The following is a 22364-nucleotide window of genomic DNA, read 5'->3' as shown; positions in this document are numbered from 1 at the left end:
CCTGGTGACTTACTGGCCTAAAATAAATATACGATTCACTTGATTCAAATCCATCCGTGTCTTCCAAGTTTCAAAACATAGCTGATATAATAGTAAAGTAATAATAAAGGCAAGGCAAGTTTATTTGTATAGCACAATTCAACAACAAGGTGATTCAAAGTGCTTTACAGAGACATTAGAAACAAGAACAAATAAAAAGCATGATTTAAAATTGAATAAAACAAGCAAATAAACTAACTAACTAATTAACAAACAAACAAACAAACAACAGTATATAAAATCAAAACAGATAAAATAAAATAAAATAAAAAAGTAATAGTAAATTTCTACACGTCCTGATAATGGCAAAAGACCAAAAATGCAGCAAGTGTGAGAGACCAATAACCTGCATTAAAACAAACAAAAACATCCAGTCTCAAACAAAAAGCAGATTATGTGCAAATATTTCAATCTACTCTAGTAAAGTCATGAGCTGTGACACATACATATTTTTGGACACAGAAATAATCTCAAGTTTTTATATAATGACTACAGATCACCTTTAAACAATAAAATTTTAAATTAAGAAAACAACAATCATTCAAGAAAACTCCAAATTCAAAAACATGTGCACAATGTGTGAAATTCATATGTGATCATTTGGTACAGGAGAGACTACTGCAGTGTCACAGTTCGACACCCAAGGCAGACACGCCCATATTCAAAGCTTCCATTACAAGCCTGCTCATAAATGGCCAATAATCAGCTGTTAACAGACACGTGACTGCCAAACTACCAGATACTGAAATGTTTTTTTGTCTTTAAAAACGGAAGGAAGTCAAATGGACACAGTTGTTTTTCAACTTCCTCTTCACAACTGTCAAAGCTCCTCTGGATTTATTTACAAGGAAAGCGAAACCTAAAAGAAGTTAAAACTGCTCTCACACAACAAATAGATCAGACTGAGAGAAGCATACCGACACAGGTAAGTTCCCTCATTTTCTAAATTCCTTACTCGACTGGTGAGGAATTTACCCACGTCTATAATGCAGAATATATTCAGCAGGTGACAAAATATTCCATACACAACAAAGTGGATTTGGACTAATTACAAGCATACATACTTCCATTCAATATGATCTGCAAGTCTGCAGGATTAGTATTAAAGCTTTGAATTTTAATTTGTGTAACTTCCTGACACAGTTATTGGGAGTGTCATGAAACCAGTGCCATGGCCAATAAAAAGTGAAATACAATTCATTAAGATTAGCAACTGGCTTTATCTAATACAACATGAAAACATTTTCGGAATCTCTCAAACAAAATCTGCTTTGTTTAATTACTCTAAGCAGACCGTTCAGTGATCCCGCCCTCTTGTTTATCTGAAGCTGACAGGAGGACTCAGTGGACAAGTCAAACAAGTTTTGATTATAAATGAAGAGTTACTAGTGTGACACTCCCCTATCATTACCTCCTCTCAGGTCCTGTTCAGGAAGTTAAGACTGTTTGGGAAAACAAGAGAATTTCTGAATTTAAGGTAAAAACAAAATTTCTTTATTTAAGAAATAAAGAGACATTTTTATAAATGATTTTGTAACTTTGTAGCATTTGTTGTTCCCTGGGTTAACACCCCCCCCCCCTTCTAATTTAATAAAACTTTAATTTACTTTTCCTGGTGAAAATACCATTTACCAGGAAAAGTAAATAAAACCTGTTTCAGTGTTTGTACGACCAAATGATTAACGCTTAATTACAGACTAGGAAAGAAAAATTAAAGTCCTTTTTTAAATGGTAGCATGTTGATAAAAATATGTAATCATAACTATTATATGCATCACAGGTCACACAAAAAGACAAAAAAAAAAAAAAAACTTTGTAAGGGCGGAAAATGCATGGATTCACTAACTACTTAAATCTCTCTACAGGCTGATGAAGATGTCAGGAAAGATCATCTGTTGCTGTGTGGCTCTGCTCCTGACCCTGACTTCTGTGTCAGCTGTAAGACGAACACTCAATTCAATCAATGATTTGATGTCAGTAGGCTTCGGCCAGTCTGTGCCGATCCACAGTCTTGTGCTGCTCCACTGGTTTGCCAACACTGTTAACATTGACAGAAACGATGTCATACATCTGAACTTTAACCCAAACCATGATTATGGGTCCCACTATTATGGCAACAGTGGGAGGCTGTTTGAACTATCGCTGGGATCCACATACTACACCATCGGTAACATCAATGCATCAACATCAGTCCCACTTCCACCTCATGTCCGAGCCCAGTCAGGACATGGAAACAGAGTTCGAGTCGTTATTAGAGTCAGGGAGGCATCTGGAGTGCGACAAGTAGAGCGTGTCTATATCACGCAGCATTATAACCAATTTAACCATCAAAGGTCAGATTATGATCAACATCAGACGTACGAGATCACTACCAACCTCTTAAGAGAGATCAGAGAGTTTTCTATGGACAGTGATGACATGATATCATTAAGGTATCTTAGGGATCGCTTTGGACGCAGGGCTAATGATTTGCAGTTAGAACGCATCAGAAACATGTGGGGTCACCTTGCTTCTCTCGGACTGTTGTTCCACATTGTGGGGTATGCTGGGCCAGTACAATCCTACTGTAACCAAGTCCAGTTGACATCAAGAAGAAATGATTCATGGAGCAATATTCAAGACTGTCTAGGTTTCTTATGTCGTTTGTTTTTTGCAGTTTTTTTGGTAGTTGCTGTTTTGTTGGTAGTTGCTGTTTTGTTTTCTCTTTTGTTTTCTCTTTTGTTCGCAGCAGCAAATAAAAAATGAGTAAACAATGTGAAGAGAAAACTTGTTCCAAGATAGACTCAAACTAACTGTAACTGTTGGACCAGAAAACCATCTGGATCTTTATTTTGAACATGGTCTTCACTTGTTTTGGGAAAAAACAATTAGCCAGTTGCAACATCTGTACCACTAGATGACTGATGAGAAATTTTGTAAAAGTGTTATAAAACTTTCCACTTTTCACTTGTTATTTTTACTCTCTAATATGAGTTAATTTTGTGCTAAGTTTGAACATTTTAAATGGATAGACCCACAGCATGCTTTCAGTGAAAGGCCAAATCAATATTTTGTATATTAGCTACTCAAAATGGTTCTTACTGTGCATCATCTGTACAATATCTACTCATGTCTAATCTAACAGTAGTGACTCCCAGCAGATTCATCCAGTGAGGCTCAAGGACAATAATCCTGATGGAGAAATGACAGACATGTTGATTAAGAGTGTATTTGACTGATGCTTTTGAATTTTCTCTGTAATCTTGAAACTTTTGTGCTCATTAAACTGTATTTTCAAGCGTGAGATGGTCATTTTCAATGATGTGTTGTAACCGTCTTGATTCAAAAGTTATATCTAATATGTGCATATCTAATACATGTGCATTGTTCACAATGAAAACTAACTGCATGCCCTGGTGACTTACTGGCCTAAAATAAATATACGATTCACTTGATTCAAATCCATCTGTGTCTTCCAAGTTTCAAAATGTAGCTGATATAATAGTAAAGTAATAATAAAATAAAAAAGTAATAGTAAATTTCTACACGTCCTGATAATGGCAAAAGACCAAAAATGCAGCCAGTGTGAGAGACCAATAACCTGCATTAAAACAAACAAAAACATCCAGTCTCAAACAAAAAGCAGATTATGTGCAAATATTTCAATCTACTCTAGTAAAGTCATGAGCTGTGACATACATATTTTTGGACACAGAAATAATCTCAAGTTTTTATATAATGACTACAGATCATCTTTAAACAATAAAAACTTAAATTAAGAAAACAACAATCATTCAAGAAAACACCAAATTCAAAAACATGTGCACAATGTGTGAAATTCATATGTGATCATTTGGTACAGGAGAGACTACTGCAGTGTCACAGTTCGACACCCAAGGCAGACACGCCCATATTCAAAGCTTCCATTACAAGCCTGCTCATAAATGGCCAATAATCAGCTGTTAACAGACACGTGACTGCCAAACTACCAGATACTGAAATGTTTTTTTGTCTTTAAAAACGGAAGGAAGTCAAATGGACACAGTTGTTTTTCAACTTCCTCTTCACAACTGTCAAAGCTCCTCTGGATTTATTTACAAGGAAAGCGAAACCTAAAAGAAGTTAAAACTGCTCTCACACAACAAATAGATCAGACTGAGAGAAGCATACCGACACAGGTAAGTTCCCTCATTTTCTAAATTCCTTACTCGACTGGTGAGGAATTTACCCACATCTCTAATGCAGAATATATTCCACAAGTGACAAAATATTCCATACACAACAAAGTGGATTTGGACTAATTACAAGCATACATACTTCCATTCAATATGATCTGCAAGTCTGCAGGATTAGTATTAAAGCTTTGAATTTTAATTTGTGTAACTTCCTGACACAGTTATTGGGAGTGTCATGAAACCAGTGCCATGGCCAATAAAAAGTGAAATACAATTCATTAAGATTAGCAACTGGCTTTATCTAATACAACATGAAAACATTTTCGGAATCTCTCAAACAAAATCTGCTTTGTTTAATTACTCTAAGCAGACCGTTCAGTGATCCCGCCCTCTTGTTTATCTGCAGCTGACAGGAGGCATCAGTGGACAAGTCAAACAAGTTTTGATTATAAATGAAGAGTTACTAGTGTGACACTCCCCTATCATTACCTCCTCTCAGGTCCTGTTCAGGAAGTTAAGACTGTTTGGGAAAACAAGAGAATTTCTGAATTTAAGTTAAAAACAAAATCTCTTTATTTAAGAAATAAAAAGACATTTTTAGAAATGATTTTGTAACTTTGTAGCATTTGTTGTTCTCTGGGTTAACACCCCCCCCCCCTCTAATTTAATAAAACTTTAATTTACTTTTCCTGGTGAATGGCTAATACCATTCACCAGGAAAAGTAAATAAAACCTGTTTCAGTGTTTGTACGACCAAATGATTAATGCTTAATTACAGACTAGGAACAGAAATTTTTTTAAATGGTAGCATGGTGATAAAAATATGTAATCATAACTATTATATGCATCAAAGGTCACACAAAAAGACAAAAAAAAAAAAACCTTGTAAGGACAGAAAATGCATGGATTCACTAACTACTTAAATCTCTCTACAGGCTGATGAAGATGTCAGGAAAGATCATCTGCTGCTGTGTGGCTCTTCTGATCTTTACATCAGTTTCAGCTGTAAAACGAATGCTCAATTCAATCAGTGAGCTACAGTCAGTCAGATTTGGCCAAGCGGTACCTATGGAGAGCCAAGAATTGCTCCGCTGGTTTGCCAACAAAATTGAAATTGATACAAATGGTGTCATACGACTGAACTTTGACCCACACTGTGATTATGGCTCACATCATTACGGCAACTTTGAGGGGTTGCTAGATGAATTGCCAAGGGGGTACAGATACTACACTCTTGGCAATGTCAATCAACAGACATCACTCCAGCTTCCATCTCATAGGAGAAACAGGGCCCGAATCATAATTAGAGTCTGGGAGCAGTCACAGACAGTAGACCAAGTCTATATTACACAGCATTATCAGACATTTGACTACCAAAGGTCAGAGTACGATCCAGAACAAACGTACCTCATCTCTACTAACCTCCTAAGAGAGATCAGAAGGGCTCGTATGGACAACTCACCGATACATCGTGTAAACGCGTCCCAGTCATGGGACACTGGAAACAGAGAGGCTGCAACAAGAAGAAATGGACAACCTAATGGTTGGAACGATTGGTTGTTCGCTTTGGTTGTTTTAGTCATTTTGTTCATTTCCTTTTTGCTCATACTAAAATTTCTGGGTCACAAAATAAACTTAACATATTTTCAGGCGAGAAAGTAGCTGTGTAAACATCAAATATCTGCTCTGTTTATCAAGATATCGCATATTTGCAAAAGTGCCTCGACGTTTTCAAAGACATCTGCTATCTACCAGCTCGATAGCTACTCGGGAGATCGAGGGTCACTGAAGCCGCCGAGAACGGCACGACTCCCGGCACATCATTTTCAGGTCACCGTGGACTTTCGCTACTCCGGTTAAACGTAATATATAAGTCACTTAGACAACCTAAAAATGTTATTGTTGGGCTTTTTTCAGTGTTTTGTTTGTTCGTGAGTAAATCGGTTTGGCTGAGATTAAAGTTATTAGATTAGATAAAATAAAACTTTATTAATCCCCGGGTAGGTTCCTCCTCGGTTTTTACACAACTGAATAAACATCAAACAGAAAACTTATTAAACAGAAGTGTGAGACGGTCGAGAATTGACGCCAGTGTCCTGTTATATTTTAGATAGCAAGGAGCAGACGGCTGAGTTTATTAAACTCCACCGAGACAGCGGTGACGCTAATCAGAAGGCTAGACCGTCCAATTTCCCCAGCCGTTTACTTCCGCCCTACCCGACCTTCTGAGGACCCGGCCCACGTAGACCGCCAAGGCTGGGTCCTCAGGAGGATGCAGCCCATGAATTTGGACACGACCACTGTAGTGACTATATTCATTTCTTAAAGTTCTTTCTTTCTCTTATATTTAACCACACTACAGACAGACAAGCGCTTGTTTTTATGTGTTGTCGTTAGCAACAACAACGGAAAAACCACCGCGTGTCTGCTTGTTTATTTTCCACATAAAGCTTTCACAATAAAGCTCAAGATCCTGTTGAGACTTTTCAAAATAAACTGAATCACGTGAAAGATGCAGAGTTTTTACGGATCAGAAGTAAAAAAGAGCCGCCAGGTGCTAAAAATAAACCTTAGACTCAAACGTTAGAACAGGCTTTTCCCCGCAGCACGCTGTGTAATACATACTCACAAAGAAAACGGCGGCCGTTTCAACCTATGTCTAAAAATGTATAGTTTCATGCATCAGTTAAAACACTCGACTCCAGGTACGCAACGCCCAGCTGGAAACACTTCACGCAAGTTGAGCTGCCCGAGATTCACAGAATTTACAGAAAATGTTACATTTTTGTGATTTATATCGTTATCGGACGATAGATGTCTTAATATCGGGATATGAGATTTTGGTCATGTCACACAGCCCTAACAACAGAGTATAGTTTAATCAGTAACTGAAATTATGCTCAGGACCAGAGAACCTGGAGCATCTTTGTCTTGACCGGGACAACAGGGCAGTTATCTGAGTTTGATTACATGACTAATAGTTTCTGCTGTACAATTTGCAACCATGTCATTATCTTTTTTTCATTTTTGTTTTAACCTGGACTATGAGTTTATTTTGTGTTAGATTTAAAAGACAGGCTGGTTATAGCATGCTTGTAATAAATCATTTTGACAGCAAGTCACAAAAATCAACATTTTGTGTGTGGACTTCAAAATTGTGCATTTGTATTTGTCAAATATCTAATCAAGTCTAATCAACAGTAGTGACTCCCAGCAGATTCATCCAGGGAGGAGAACGGACAATTACTGTTGTGTTACTGTTTTGGTATTGTATTGCATTTTTAAAATGTTGTGCTCATTAAACTGTATTTTTAATTGGGGACAGTCATTTTATGTGATGTGTTACAACTGTGTTGACTCAAACGTTGTATTTGATATTTTAGTCTTGCTTAAAAAGTAAATTAACTGTGTGGCCTGGTTAGGTACTGGGCTATAACAAACAAGATTCACTTGATTCAATTTCATCTAGCTCTTCTATGTTTTACAACATAGCTGATATGAGGTTTGCAATGCACTACGTAGATTTCTACACTTTCTGATAATAGCAAAAGATTTTAAAAAAAGGAAAAAAGTGTTTGAGGCCAATAATCTGCTTTAAAAACAAAACAACACAAAGAAACAAAAAAAGGAAGGTCGAGAGCTGTGGCACTTGCATATAAAAGTGTCACTTGGCTGTTTACCCAACTAAAATGCTAAAATACTGTTCTGTTTTTCTCCATGAGGACGAGGTTTCATGCAAACAGCTGTATTATGAAACTTCCCGTTAGCGCTAGCCTTTCCGGCTGCTTTAGATTCATTTTCAGGGAAACAGAAACCTAAAGTGAGTTATGTCTGCTCCTACACAGAGAGCTCAGACACTGGCAGAAGCAGGCTAAGGCAGGTAAGCTCTCTTACTTTCTGCTGCTAATTTGTATCATTTGGAGACTGATTAACTCTAGGTTTTATTGTAAAGGTTTCTCTGCTTAGAATTTATTCTGAATGGAAAATTATTTACACGACAGTGCAGCTAACAGCATTGTACGAGGAATTTATATGGAGTAAGTTACAATAAATACTGAGAGTCGACTGTCTCTTTGAGGATTACACACTTCTAATGCACCCTTTCACACAGAAGAAGAAAACCACACAACATACATTCACAAACATACATTCACCTCGTTCTATGGCTTTATTGACCCACTGAATGCATTTCAATATTTGAAGCAGGCTTTTATGTGATGGATTGTTACTATTGGTCTCTATTACACAGAGTCTACAGAGGACTTTGCGATATTTTGTGTTGTGGATTGTTTTACTTCCTGAAAAGGCAGCAATCATAATAAACACTGCATGAGCAGCAGCATCATTAGAATTATAGCACACAGCTATATCGGTAAGTATATTCTGTGTTAAAAAACCCCAAAAACTGTCAATACAGACATTAATTTGATAATGCTTTTGGAAATATTCAGGTTTACTCATGCAATTGTATTTTAGCAGCTCATGAGCCCACAAACAAACATCAGGACAAAACGTTCTGGCTTAATTAGAAGCAGACAAACTTGTACTTAAGGACCAGGAAAGCTCAAAACGTACACACACCAGGACACACTCACACAATAACTAGCAAAGCTTACTGCAGGGTTCATATGGACACATGTCTAATGTTTAAAGACCACTGGGAAAATATGAACAAATGTAAGGTAAAGATGCAGAGATGAATAATGAAACCAGTAACTTCTTAAATCTCTACAGGATGTTGAAGATATCAGGACAAATCAGCTGCTGTGTTGCTCTCCTCCTGACCCTCTCCTCTGTGTCAGCTGTAAGACGAGCGCTCAATTCAATCAGTGACCTGAAGACGGTAGGCTTTGGCCAGTCTGTGCCCGAGTACAGCCTCCGCTTGCTCCACTGGTTTGCCAATGAAATTGACATTAACAACAATGATGATATCCTGCTGACCTTTGACCCAAACAGTGGTGCTTATGGCTCACATTATTATCGCAACAATGAAGAGCTGTTAGACCCACTGCCGAGGGGATACCGATACTACACTGTTGGTAATAGCTACCAAGATGCATCACTGGGACTTCCAGATTATGTCGCCGAGTCAGACATTGAGGACAGTAACAGGGTTCGCATTATAATTAGAGTCAGGCAGCAGAATGCAGCACGGATAATAGATCAAGTCTATATCACACAGCATTATGAGACATATGAAGATCAAGGGACAGATTATGATCCACAACATACATATCCAGTCACAGTCTGCCTCCTAAGAGCGATCAGAAAGTTTTCCTTGGACCGCAATAACATCAACTCAATGAGGTCTCTCAGAGACCACTTTGGAAGCAGTGCTGATGATTCCCAGCTATGGGAAATTATGGATATCTGGGATGAGCTTGCTTGTCTTGGACTGTTTTTGTTTATTGTGATCCCAGAAAAGTATTCCTCTCACAAACACAACAGCAGACGTCAGCCAGCACCAAGAAGGAACACACAACCTGATTTTGAGAGCAGGCAAAATGTCACTTCTGGGATGTCTGCAAAAGATCAAGTGGATCATAGAAATGGGATAAAACTGAAGGTGACAACAGGCAAAAGTGGAAACGCCAGAATTATTTGGAGCAATGTTCATAGTGACCTTCTTAAACGAAATGTGATGGTGGCACTTTACCAGAATAATCAGGAAGAGAAAGCCCTGACTTCTAAATGTATTGAGAACATAGCGTCAAGCAGTTATGACACATCAGTACCCCTGAATGAAGGCCTTCAGGTACGACTGCATGAGGTCAGGACTCGATTTTTCTTCTGGATTTCAGTAGGAAAGGAGATAGACAGAGGCAGTGAGTTTAAAAATCCCAAAGCTGTGAATATAACAGGATACAATGCTAACCTGCAACTCTTTGCAAATGACGGCAAGGCTTGTGCTCGCTTAACAGTGACAAAGTCTTTCCATAACTGGAAGTCTGAATTTAAAAACGCATGGGTAGGCTTCTATAGCTCTGAAAATAACGCCACAAAAAACTATGAATGGTGGCAGTGGCAATGGGCAACAAAATTCAAAGAAAACAATTCTCAGGACAATTATAATGTATACGAGTACGAGTCAGACATGACAATTGCCCCGGGAGTGCAAGCACGCTTCATACTGCAGGATGAAATCGAGAAAGCAAGAACCTCACCCTGGGCTGAATGAAGAAATTTACTCCTTTAAATACTGATTGAATAATGTTTTTTTAAAAAGCCAAAGAAAGAAAGTAGAGACAAGTGTTAGCAGCAGATTTTAATTTCAGGTCATTACCAGCCTCTTAAGAGTGATCAGAAAGGTTTCTAGAGACCACTTTTGAAGAAACAATCATGATTACCAGCTATGGGACATTACAAACATATGGTTGTTGTTTATTGTTGTCAAGAGGCCTGGCCCTATACTATGAAGCAAACCCAGAGTATCTTTCAATTACCTGGATTCAATGGTGATCAGGATACATAGTCATACGAAGCTGTTTATCAACTTGCCAAGTTAACTCCCAGCTTCTTTCACATGAAAAGGGTGGTCTTAGCATCTGATTGATCTCAAAGGAGCATTTCATGGATCATATACACAAAATGATCCCTACGCAACCTAAACCAGACATTATCAAATGGTGATTAAAAATCTGTAAACATAGTAACATTGAAAAAAAAATGAATAAAATTGTATAAATGTTTTTATACTTCACTTTAAATGCTGCTAAATCTTATAATACAGCCACTGGGACACAAAAAGAAAAACACCAAGAATACCTATTCAACAAATCAAAGTCACTTTGATCTGCAGACAAACTGAAGTCATTTCAACATCTCCTTTATTAGCCTGTGGGACAGTAAGTTTTAATGTTCAAATGCATCTAGTGTAAACAGCTGTAATGTGCATCCATCACCTTAGAAATAATCAACAGCACAGAGCATGCACTCAGCCATAAAATAATTAATGTGAATTAAAATGTTTACTTTACCACTCAATGCACTAAGTCACAAGATTAATGAGTTTCTCTCATCCTTTTTGCAACAGTGTTGCATTTTACAGTTTATGTTCTTTGCATAATTTTGATCAACATTTATCATCATCTGATAAGGTCTGTGATAGCAACACTCGTAGGGATCATTTTGTGTGGAGGACGAGTCATATGACCCGTGAAACACCCCTTTTAGATTGGTGTTGGCAGCATCTGACCAACCGTTTTATGTGAACATGCAGTGGAAACCCTGGAGTTAATGAGTTGATAACTAGCTTCGTGTAACTGTTTATTCAATTGCTGATGTTAGAGTAAGTAAATCCAAATAACAGAAAGATACCCTGGGTGTGTAGAACTTGCTTCATAGTACAGGCCTCTGAAAAGCTACAACTCTAACCTAAATAACCTATTGCAGGCTGCAACACAAGGAAACAACACAACCATGAGATAGCACCTTTGGAATCAGGGCTTCTCCAACATATGTGTGCAAGGACTAATTTAACTAAAATCAACATCAGCACATAGTTTAAATCGAGCTTCTCTGTTAGAATTGACTGTTACCGACTACAGAATCCTGTTACATCATTATTCTTACTTGCTGTCTTGATACACTCCTAGCAAGTTTTTACTTTTTTCAGCACCTTAGCTCCTGAACGTTTTTTCCTGGTATTTCTTCTGCATCAGTGAAGACTGTATTTTTCAAAAAGGACAAATTCAGATAGTGAGGCCATTAGTAATTATTGGCCTATTTCAAATCTTCCATTTATTGGCAAGATTACGTATTACGATTAAGTAACTGCTTGAAAACAAATTTCTACTATGAAATTTTCCAATCAGGATTTCATCAATGTCACATCACATAAACTGCTCTCATTAAAAAGGTGTTCAATGATATTTACTATCATTGTTTACCTGTTTTACACTATATTTACATATGTTTTTAAATCGGTGTTATATATTTTTTTAACATTTTTAAATTTTAATCATACTTTTCTGTTCATTCATCAATTCATTTTTAATACATATATTTTCTTCAAAAATAAAGTTATTTTAATCCAATTTCGTAAAATACTTTGACTGTTGAGTAAACGCTGATATTTAAACACATTAGCACACTGCCTTGCCTTCAAACCAGTAAATAACACAAAGAGGCACAACATGCTCTAGATATCAACTGAACCAAGCTATAGTCGCCTTACTGTTCACCAAGAAAAGGCCCCGACCACCAGCAGGATGTTTAATTAAACATGGAAACAAAAATCCAGCAGGAGTTGTTACATTGTACGCTTTGCAGCCATCTGTTTAATTTTACTTTGTGCTGTATGGATTTGCTTTCTAAATCTTGCATAGAATGCTTGTAATGAAATGTTTGGGATTTCTAAATATCTTTTTAGCATTTGAACTACATAAAATTGTGCTTACTGTGTATGATGTAGTTGCTCGCCACAGATTTGTAAGAAAAATGGACAATTGCTCTGATCGATGAATCTTGAATAAGACATGCATTTTATAGATGTTTTTTGTATTTCTTCTGTCATCTTGAAAAGTGTGTGTTCATTAAACCATTTTTTCAAGTGTGCAATGGTTATTTTGTGATGTGTCATAACCAACTTTAGAAACACAAACAAGCAGATGCGTAGAATGTAAGGCTCATCAGTGCCTACGCTATAGGGCTGCTCGATTATGGCAAAAATGATAATCACGATTATTTTCACTGAAATTGAGATCACGATTATTTGACGATATTTATTTAACCCTTTAAGACCTACCATAGAACCAAGTCCACCAGAGCTTATATTATTATTTTTTTTACATGTTGTAGTGCCATTTGTGGGAGCATTTCAAGTTGCTATACATCAATACAACTGTTATAGCCCATATTTTAATAATATGTATGCATTAAGTCCATAGTAATTACATAAATTGCAAAAAAGTGCAATAAACTACAAAAAAAATTGAAAATCGCTTTTGTTTTGTTTACATATATTTCTACTTGGAGAAATTTAAGAGGTTTATCCCTCAAAACTTTAAATACAATAAAGTTGCAAAAAAATAGTTTCCCACCACAGGAAATTTATTTTGAGTGTCTTCATAAGTTTTATTTTGGAGATACAGCAATTTTTATATACTGCAGGAAAAACAAAAAACAATCCTATGATGCAAATTTGCAAAGAAAACAGCATGTGCATCATTTTACTGTGGGAAGTGTTACGAACAGCTGATAGGAACAGCAAAGCGTGTTTCTGGAATATTATGTTTTTGTTCCTGCAAGCGCTTTTTATGCAATTTTTGCAAAGCTATATGTGGAACGAAACCGTGACCTAGGACAAGCTGATGGCATCAGATGTAAGTACAACTCCTCCGGTTTCATATGCAAAACAAATTATTGCGCTAGCTTACACGGTTCAGATTCTACAGGGATTTAAAAATAGTTACGCAAAACGGAGCGTGCTGCTCTGACCAGCTTTAAAGGGTTAACAATAACTTTTAAAAAAATAATATAAAATAGTGTGCAACACCACTGAAGTTTTTTATTTTATTTTAAACTCTCTTTTCAACCAACGGCAGTCACTCTCCAAATAACTTCTGCTTAGCTTTCCGAGCTTCCCTCGGGTCCTCTTAATCAGCGGTCTCCACCCTTTTTTGCGCCACGGACCAGTTTATGCCCGACAATATTTTCACAGACGGCCTTTAAGGTGTCGCGGATAAATGAGGGAGGGGCTAATAATCGGCTCAGTCATTTTTAATGATCGTTGAAAGCCCAGATCGTAATCGTGATTAAAATTCGATTAATTGAGCAGCCCTACTACGCTATATGACCAGGCTCTGGCTGCTGGGCTGGGGTCAGCATAGAGTCAACTTTATGATCACGATGTGTTCTTGGCTAGCTGTGTGTTATCATGTCATCTGTTCAGATGCTTGCAAAGAGCTGATGATGTGTTAATAGCATAATGCGATTGTTTCTGACATGGGTGCAGTTTACCCTGTGGTGTATGAAATGCATGTCTGTTCCATTTTGCTTCTCAAGCACACGAAATGAATTCACATCCATTTCTTTTATCCGCTCTATCCATTCAATATGCAGATAACTGAAGAACTTTTGCAACGCAAGTAAAGACAGCTCAGTAATTATATTACATTTACAATGTTAAGTGTATTAACCCGTACCTGCCTTGAAGCAGAAGTGTCATTATGTTTGTATTAGATATATTATATTCTCTCAAACATAAACTAAACAAATTAAAAAAAAAAAAAAAAAAAAAAAAAAAAAAAAAGACAAAACAGTGTCCTGGTGACCTACTGACCTAAAAACAATGTATGATTCACTTGCTTTAAATCCTTCTGGGAATGTTCGTTGCACGTCTTCCATGTTTCACAACATAGTGAATAACAAATAGCAGGTAACCAAGTGACTCTTTCTGTTGCCTAATGATGGCAAACGACCAAAAAAAAAAAAAAAAAAAAAAAAAAGAAGTCAAGTGTTTGAGGCTAGTATTCCACATACACATACATATATTAAAAAAAGTGAATAAAAATTAAGACACTGACGTGCAAGTATTTCAATCCACTCTAGGCGGTCAAGAGTTGTGACACATGCATAGAAAAGTACTTACAAAGACCTGATAGACTTGATAAGGCTTCAGGCAATACTGACTAATATTTAACCAAATTTGTCTCAGTCGCTCTCCCAACAGTCACACACTTCATCCTAAACCTGCTCTTAAAAATGACAAATAATCAGTGTTTGTATCTAGAAGCGTGGCTGTAAACCCAGCTAAAATGCTGAAACAGTATTCTGTTGCTCGCTATTACAGGAGGTGGTTTCATGCAGACAACTTCCTGTTAGTACCAGCCTTGCTGGCTGCTTTGGTTTCATTTACACGGAAACAGCAACCTAAAGGGAGTTACCTCTGCTCCTACACAAACAAAGAGCTCAGACACATGACAGCAACAGACTAACGCAGGTAAGTCCTCTTACTTTTTGGTGGGATTTTGAATGAATTTGTGACTGATTAACTCTAGATTTCATTTGTGAAGGCTTCTCTGCTTCTCACGTTATTTTAGTATTGTATGTAGCAAGGTACAAAAATTGAACATTGACAGTCTTTTGTAGCATTATGTACTTCTAATATATCCTTTATCATAAAAGACAACCACACAATTAATATTTACCTCACTTTCTACAGCTTTATTGACCCACAGAATCATTTTCTCTATTTGAAGCAGGACGTTATGCAATTCACTGGTTCTAATGGTCTTTATTACACTGATAGTCTACAGAGCACTTTGTAGCAGCTTGTGTTGTGGATCATTTATTCATTTGACAAAGGCAGTTATCATAAACATTGCATGAGGAACACTGTCATTAGAATTGTAGCAAACAGCCAAGTATGTTCAGTATTAAAAATAATACAGACATTGGTGTTAATGTTTTCAAATTCATGTTTGTAAAAAAAAAAAAAAATTTTCAGGTTTACTCATGCAGTTAAATTCAATAATTCCAGTAGTTCATGAGCCCACATATAAAAGCTTGGTTCAAAACTTTCTGGCTTAATTTTAAAGAAAAAGCAAAAACAAAAACAGAATTTGTACTCAATGACGAGCCAGGAAAGCGCACTCCTGTTGTTTAACCAAATGATCTGGCTCATGAAAAACACACTGAGACACGATCCTCATGTTAACTTAAGGCAACACTGCATTATGGGATTAGCCAAAGGAAAGATAACTGGCAAAACCTGTTTCACTGTTTATATGAACATGTCTAATGTTTAAAGACCACCAGGAAAAAGATCATCAAAATATGAACAAGTGTAAGGTGAGGATGTAGAGTCTAGATGAATAATGAAACCACCAACTCTTAAATCTCTCTACAGGATGTTGAAGACAGGAAGAATCACGAGCTGCTGTGTGGCTCTCCTCCTGACCCTAACCTCTGTGTTAGCTGGAAAACGGGCACTGAATTCAATCAGTGATCTAAAGTCAATCGACTTTGGACAAACGGTGCCCAAACACAGCCTCCTGTTGCTCCACTGGTTTGCTAATGAAATTGACATAGACAACAACAACATCATCCTGCTGACCTTTGAGCCAAATAGTGGAGACTTCGGCTCACATCATTACGGAAACTACGAGAGGGTGTTAGACCCACTGCCGAGGGGATACCGATACTACACTGTTGGCAACATCAATCAACAAACATCGCTGCCAATGCCATATTATGTCATCCACCCACGGGCGGAGTACCCAGCGAGAAACAGGGACAGGATCATATTCAGGGTCAGAGAGCAGAACGTGGGACGCCAAACTTCACAAAGGATCGATCAAGTGTATATCACACAGCATTATGAGCAATCTGAAAATCAGGGCACGAGGTATAATCCAGAGCATACATATCAGGTGACTACCAATCTGCTGACGGAGATCAGAGAGTTTTCTGTGGAAGAAAATGACATGAGCTCACTGACGTATCTCAGAGACCGCTTTGGAAGCAGTGCTGATGATTCCCAACTATGGCAGATAAGAAACACATGGGGTGAGCTTGCTTGTCTTGGGCTGTTTTTGTTTATTGTGATCCAGGAGAAATATTCCACTCACAAACGCAACAACAGACCTCAGCCAGCACCAAGAAGGAACACACAAACCGATTTTGTGATCAATATCCCAGAGAGCAGGCATAATAATCCTGTTGGAATGTTTGCACAAATTCAAGTGGATCATAGAGATGAGATAAGACTGAAGGTGACAACTGGAAAAAAGGGAAATGCCAGAATTATTTGGAGCGATGTTCCTAGACATCTTCTTAAAGAAGGTGTGATGGTGGCAATTTACAAGAATGATCAGGAAGAGGACGCTCTCACTTATAAATCTATTGGGAACAGAGAGTCGGGCATTTATGATACATCAGTACCCCTGAATGAAGGCCTTCAAGCACGACTGCATGAGGTCAGGACTGTATGTTGCTTCTGGAAATCATTAGGAGATGAGATAGACAGAGGCAGTGAGTTTAAAAACCCCAAAGCTGTGAAAATACCAGGTTATGATGCTAACCTGCAACTCTTTGCAAAAGACGGCAAGGCTTGTGCTCGCTTAATAGTGAATGAGTCTTTCCATAACTGGAAGTCTGAATTTAAAAAGGCGTGGGTAGGCTTCTATAGCTCTGAAAATAAAGCCACAAAAAACCATGAATGGTGGCAGTGGCAGTGGGCAACAAAATTCAAAGAAAACACTGATTTTCAGGACATGTTTTATGATGTGTACGAGTACGAGTCAGGTATGACAATCGCCCCAGGAGTGCAAGCACGCTTCATTATGCAGGATGAAATTGAGAAAGCAAGAACCTCACCCTGGGGGGAATAAAGATATTGAAAAAATTTTTTAGATATATTAAATTAACCTGTACATACGCCCTTTCAAATAATAGCTGAATGATTTTTATTAAATAAAAAAAGGCAAAATAAGATACCAGACTAGTGATGTCCATACTGTATATTTAAAGGTAGATTTTTAGTAAAAACAATCATATAGTAGTAGATGTAAAGGTATTTCAGGTCCTTCATCTCTATGCTGTCTTCTGCTGAAAACAGACATGAGCCTGTAAGAGCTCATTGCAGAGATACTGGTACTAATGTGCTGTACTTCATGTGGTCAGACGTTTTTGTAAAGCAGTGATGAACTGGGTTTGAGTCAATCAGAAACAATGTATTCATCAGCCCATAATCACAGAGCAGTGTTAAATGTCCATTTATGGAAAAAGGAAGAAATCCATGGGATCAGAGTTAAGATTTCTATGGGGAATTTTTTATATGTATGTAACGAGATTAATGTGACTGATTTTTTGTTTTTTTACCTAATGGAAAACGGACATAATGGCCATGCTTTTTGTAAAGACTGATTTCAACTGTGTATGGCATGCTTATGTTGATGACCCCTTTACAGCAATGTGGCACTAAGATTTGACTCTTAAGGGTTCAAGCTAAAATCCTGCAGACCTCGCCTATACGGAGAATAGACTGGCCTGGATATCACCTGCTGGGATTAAAGGTCCTAGTGTGTAAATGCATTTTAAAAAACTGTACAAAGTCTTCTGTAACAGCCTTATCGTTCATGATAAAGTGCTGCCCTGCAAAGGCTTTTCAATGCTCCAGCATATCTAGTCAAACAAGCCGCACCTCTGTCTCAGCTGTTTGCACAAGATTGCAAAATATGAATTGCCTGAATGAATAAATGTCATGTGTGTTAAGCTGTAAGTGGGTCTAAAGTTTAATGAAGAACATCCTGTGAAAAAGACTCAAAAATTGTGTTTGTTAAACCTAAGTTTTTTTCTAAAAGTTAGATGTGCATAATTACAGAGACAGGTGTTTCTCTTTTTTCTAATCACAAGACGTTTTTGGGGGTCAGGGATAAATCCTTTCCATCCCTTGTGACATGCACAAGTCGTCGTTTCTAGCCAAGTCCCAGGCAGAACTATCAAAAGGCCTTTATGCTTGAGTGAAAGAGATAAATACTGTTTTAATGCGGTGAAAAGAGGATAGCACTCAGAGGGCCAACACAAGACCCAAAAGATCATAAGATAATGACTCATCATTAAAAGTGTTGCAGGCTCAGCTTTGCAAAAATAGTAGTACAAAGAACTCTCTAGTGAAGAGACCAGAGCCAAGTTTTAATGACAAACAGACACTTATTTGTTCCGTCTCTAAAAGTCTGAAAGCTGACACATTTGATCAGCTACTTCCACCATTTTGTAAGAAGAAAGCAGAAGAGCATCAATTTCTGCTATGACTTGAGGTGATTCGGATTAGGAAGAATCAGTAATCGATTAATGACACCTAATCCATGCAAATTCGTTAATTTAGTTTTGCTAACAACATTAACAGGTTTCATTTTTGTAAATGAAAGTATGCAAATTCAAAACGCATAGGTGTTTATATAAAATATATACAACACACACACACACACACACACACACACACACACAAAAGCAACAAAACAACAAAAAACCCACCCAATATCCAAAAATAAAGCTGCTGTGGATTCACTTTCATACTTCCTCTTTGTACATCCTTTCAATCACATTACATAAAACACATAATAAAGCAAAAACTGCCTAATGTGTCATTACTGTCCTAAATTCACGCCCCAGTGCATGAAGCTCACACTCAATTACTATGTTAATCTTTAAGCAACCTTAAAATCAGCAAATAGAGCTCACTGCATCAACAGGTTTTTTGTTCCCTTCCTGTGTTCCTTTGTTAACCGAAACATAATGGAATTTTTTTTTTTCGTTTCAAGCAAGTAGCAGAAGAAATTATGTTAAATACTTCACAATCCAAGAGACCTCATTAATAATAAGGGAGCAGGTGCACGGCATGGGATGCATTTCAGCATGATGCTGCAAGTTCCGTGTTTGGCTCCACACCTACATAAACACACACCTCTTCAGGAAAGATAGCACATGGAAAGATTGCATTAGAGAGGTGTAATCAACAAAACACCTTTGATATTCACCATTTACAACACGTAAATCATTAGCTGTAAGGCAGGCAGTAAGTATTATGGAACGTGTCGTAGCTATGGCTCCCAGTGGCTCAACAGCTCGTTAAACAACAGTTAAAACGCCTTTTTTAAACGGAGTATTTCATGAAAATAGAAATTGTCTTCAGGCCAGTTAAGAACTGGTGTCATCCCTTAAGCAAAACATAAGACAGCGACATAACAGGACAATCAGTTTTGTTTAACTTAAGCATGGTAATCAGTTTTTATATAAATTAGCTCTTATTACTTGAGATTGGTTGTTTTCTGGATAATTTTCTTACAACCAATGTTTTATGTATTTTATATTTTATTTAGGTCGACACAATATTAGTGCCTTAAAACATGCATCCAAAACAGCTTTTTTCAAGCTGCTTGCTGAAGTGCAAGCTGTTAAGCTCAATGCTACACAATGAATGTGTGACGTGCAGCCAGGACATGGAGATATCTATATTTCTACAATGTTTCTATTTTAGATTTTTTGGGGGAAGATCTAAATGTCAATCATAACAAACGAATGCATCCAGCCAAATAAAACAATAACTTGCCCTGTTTTTTTAATGCTGAATTGCATTCACTTGCCATCATGCCAAGGTATGACATACTTAATTCTGGCCTAAAAATGGCTTTGTGAACCACAGGTTATTAACTTATTTTTAAACACCTGTACTACGAAGTTTTTGACTACTTAAGTTTAATTTAAAATGACCTGTGGTAGTGTGAATGAGCTGGACTGAGGTTGCCTTTAAAAAGCAGAGGATGGCCTGAGAAAAGCCAAAAAATGTAGCAGGAAATGCAAGTAAATCAATGGCAGGAAGCAAGACACAGCAGACATAACCTAAAACAGTAGATTATATAAGAGTAGATAACAGAATATCTTCAAACTTTTCTTGTGCTTTTTCTCCTTTCAAACTTTCTAGTATTTATGCATAATCTGATGTGAAAATTCTTCTCATTAAGTTAATGCATTTTAAAAGACACTTATACAAACTCGCTGCTGTCAGAGTGAGGCATCCAAAGAAGACCGGAGGCACAAAAAAAAATAAAAAATAAAAGTGAATGGTGTAAAATTTAAAATACACCAAATGTAATATGCACTGATTAACATTGTTACTTAACCACTTATAATTTTTAAATAATGCTATTTATCATTTTTTAAAGCAAAAAGACAGGAAATACCAGTGGTGATATTATTTTGTTGTTTGTATGCATCACAGTGGCTAAACTAATGTATGACAATCACAAAGCAGCAGGTTTAAAGGGATTTCAAGCCTTGGTCTTCCATTGTTGTTTTCTCTGAGAAACAGACCAATAAATCAACATCCTATATAAGGTCTACGCAGCTGTGTGCTGTATGTCAACAGCAAGAAATTGCAGTAAAGTAAGGCGAAACTGGCTTTGAGCCATATAGAAAATGATTTTGCATGCAATAGTTAGTTAATCATAGAGCTCCAACAGGTTTTAAATTGTTAAATATCAATTTATGTCGCAAAACCTCTAACAGATCGGTGTAAAGATACTTCTGTGGTTTGTTTATGGCTGCAGGCATCATCATCAGCAGATAAATGTGATATTTAAACTTAGAATCAGTATCCCCCTCAAAAACACATTACTGAGGGGTGCATTGTTTTGCATCCACAGTTTGAATTCTATTGCATTTATGTGTATTTCTTTTTTCTTACACAGTCCTTCCACATGAAACACATACTCACTGTATTTTCTTTTGCGCTATATAAGCAGCAGATACAAATTTATAGGACAGACTCTGTATTGCCTTGCCTTGAACTGTGATCATCCCTTTGTCCATGTAAAGATGCCTGCATTGACAATAAAAAAAGAAACCTTCTGAACTGCCCCTTTACATTGAGCTGTTTGTGAATCAGGGAGCAAAGCATACATGCTGAACACACTTCCACTACATACAGAGTTTCTTTAGATTACTATTTCAAATTTTAAGTCCTGCAAATGTGTTAGCAAACCCACTTCCTGTCAAGTTTTCCATAGCAGCTGGTTCTCTGAAAAGGTGCCTACTGTTGTTGTGGCAATCCTCGCTATCATTCATTAATATGCACGGTGAGAGCAGCTGACTAATTTCCCAGATATTTTTCATAACGCCCTTTGCAAATAAAACTTGCAGGAGAAACTGCATGCAAACAGACATCCCAACCCACAAACTGAATCTAAATCTGGAAATACTATGAAAAAAAAATTGCAGTAAGTTTATGCAAAACAAAGCCTATTTGACTGACTCTGCAACATGTATCGCAGCATCCATGACAAAACAAATCAAGGTCAAGGCCAGGAACAGGAAACTGAGCTGTGTACACAATGAGTGTGCATGTGTGTGTCTCTCTGTGGGTAAACATGAGATCACATCCTGCTTGAGACTGAATACAGCTGCTCATCGTTACAGGCGACAAATCAGCCGACACAAAGCATGTCATTACTACCTCCTGTGCTCTCGAACAGCCACCACAAAACTTCTTATCACCTATCAGCATGTCCATCAGTCACTCTCCCCTGGGCGTGAGGCATTCTTAACCCTCGTCATCCACACAAGGATGAATGTATGCACTCATGGCATGTACATACATGAACTGACACCCGAAGGTGAGTACGTCCCACTTCATATAAATCAGAAGAGGCTTTAAGTAATAATCTAATG

At 37.4% G+C, this 22364-nt stretch overlaps 3 protein-coding genes and 2 long non-coding RNA genes across 10 annotated transcripts in view; 4 read left to right on the top strand and 1 right to left on the bottom strand.

Annotated features, from left to right (window-relative positions):
- LOC309705332 (septin-9-like) overlaps positions 1-22364 on the bottom strand; it is an 82946-nt gene that overhangs the window by 25140 nt on the left and 35442 nt on the right. The window lies entirely within an intron of this gene.
- Positions 281-3322, top strand: LOC309705338. Its single transcript, XR_014276538.1, has 3 exons — positions 281-964; positions 1461-1516; positions 1905-3322. It is a non-coding gene; the product is annotated as an uncharacterized lncRNA (long non-coding RNA).
- LOC309705339 lies at positions 3522-7647 on the top strand. The gene is made up of 2 exons (XR_014276539.1): positions 3522-4196; positions 5129-7647. It is a non-coding gene; the product is annotated as an uncharacterized lncRNA (long non-coding RNA).
- LOC309705335 (uncharacterized protein) lies at positions 7973-12747 on the top strand. Its single transcript, XM_082531093.1, has 2 exons — positions 7973-8069; positions 8928-12747. Exon 2 carries the CDS (start codon positions 8929-8931, stop codon positions 10369-10371), a length of 1443 nt encoding a protein of 480 aa, XP_082387219.1. The 5' UTR covers positions 7973-8069; position 8928; the 3' UTR covers positions 10372-12747.
- Positions 14632-20379, top strand: LOC309705334 (uncharacterized protein). The gene is made up of 2 exons (XM_082531092.1): positions 14632-15135; positions 16045-20379. Exon 2 carries the CDS (start codon positions 16046-16048, stop codon positions 17525-17527), a length of 1482 nt encoding a protein of 493 aa, XP_082387218.1. The 5' UTR covers positions 14632-15135; position 16045; the 3' UTR covers positions 17528-20379.

This window comes from Aulonocara stuartgranti (assembly GCF_965226115.1).
Source record: "Aulonocara stuartgranti genome assembly, chromosome: 4".
Classification (NCBI taxonomy): domain Eukaryota; kingdom Metazoa; phylum Chordata; class Actinopteri; order Cichliformes; family Cichlidae; genus Aulonocara; species Aulonocara stuartgranti.
This window is presented reverse-complemented; position numbering and strand designations above follow the sequence as displayed.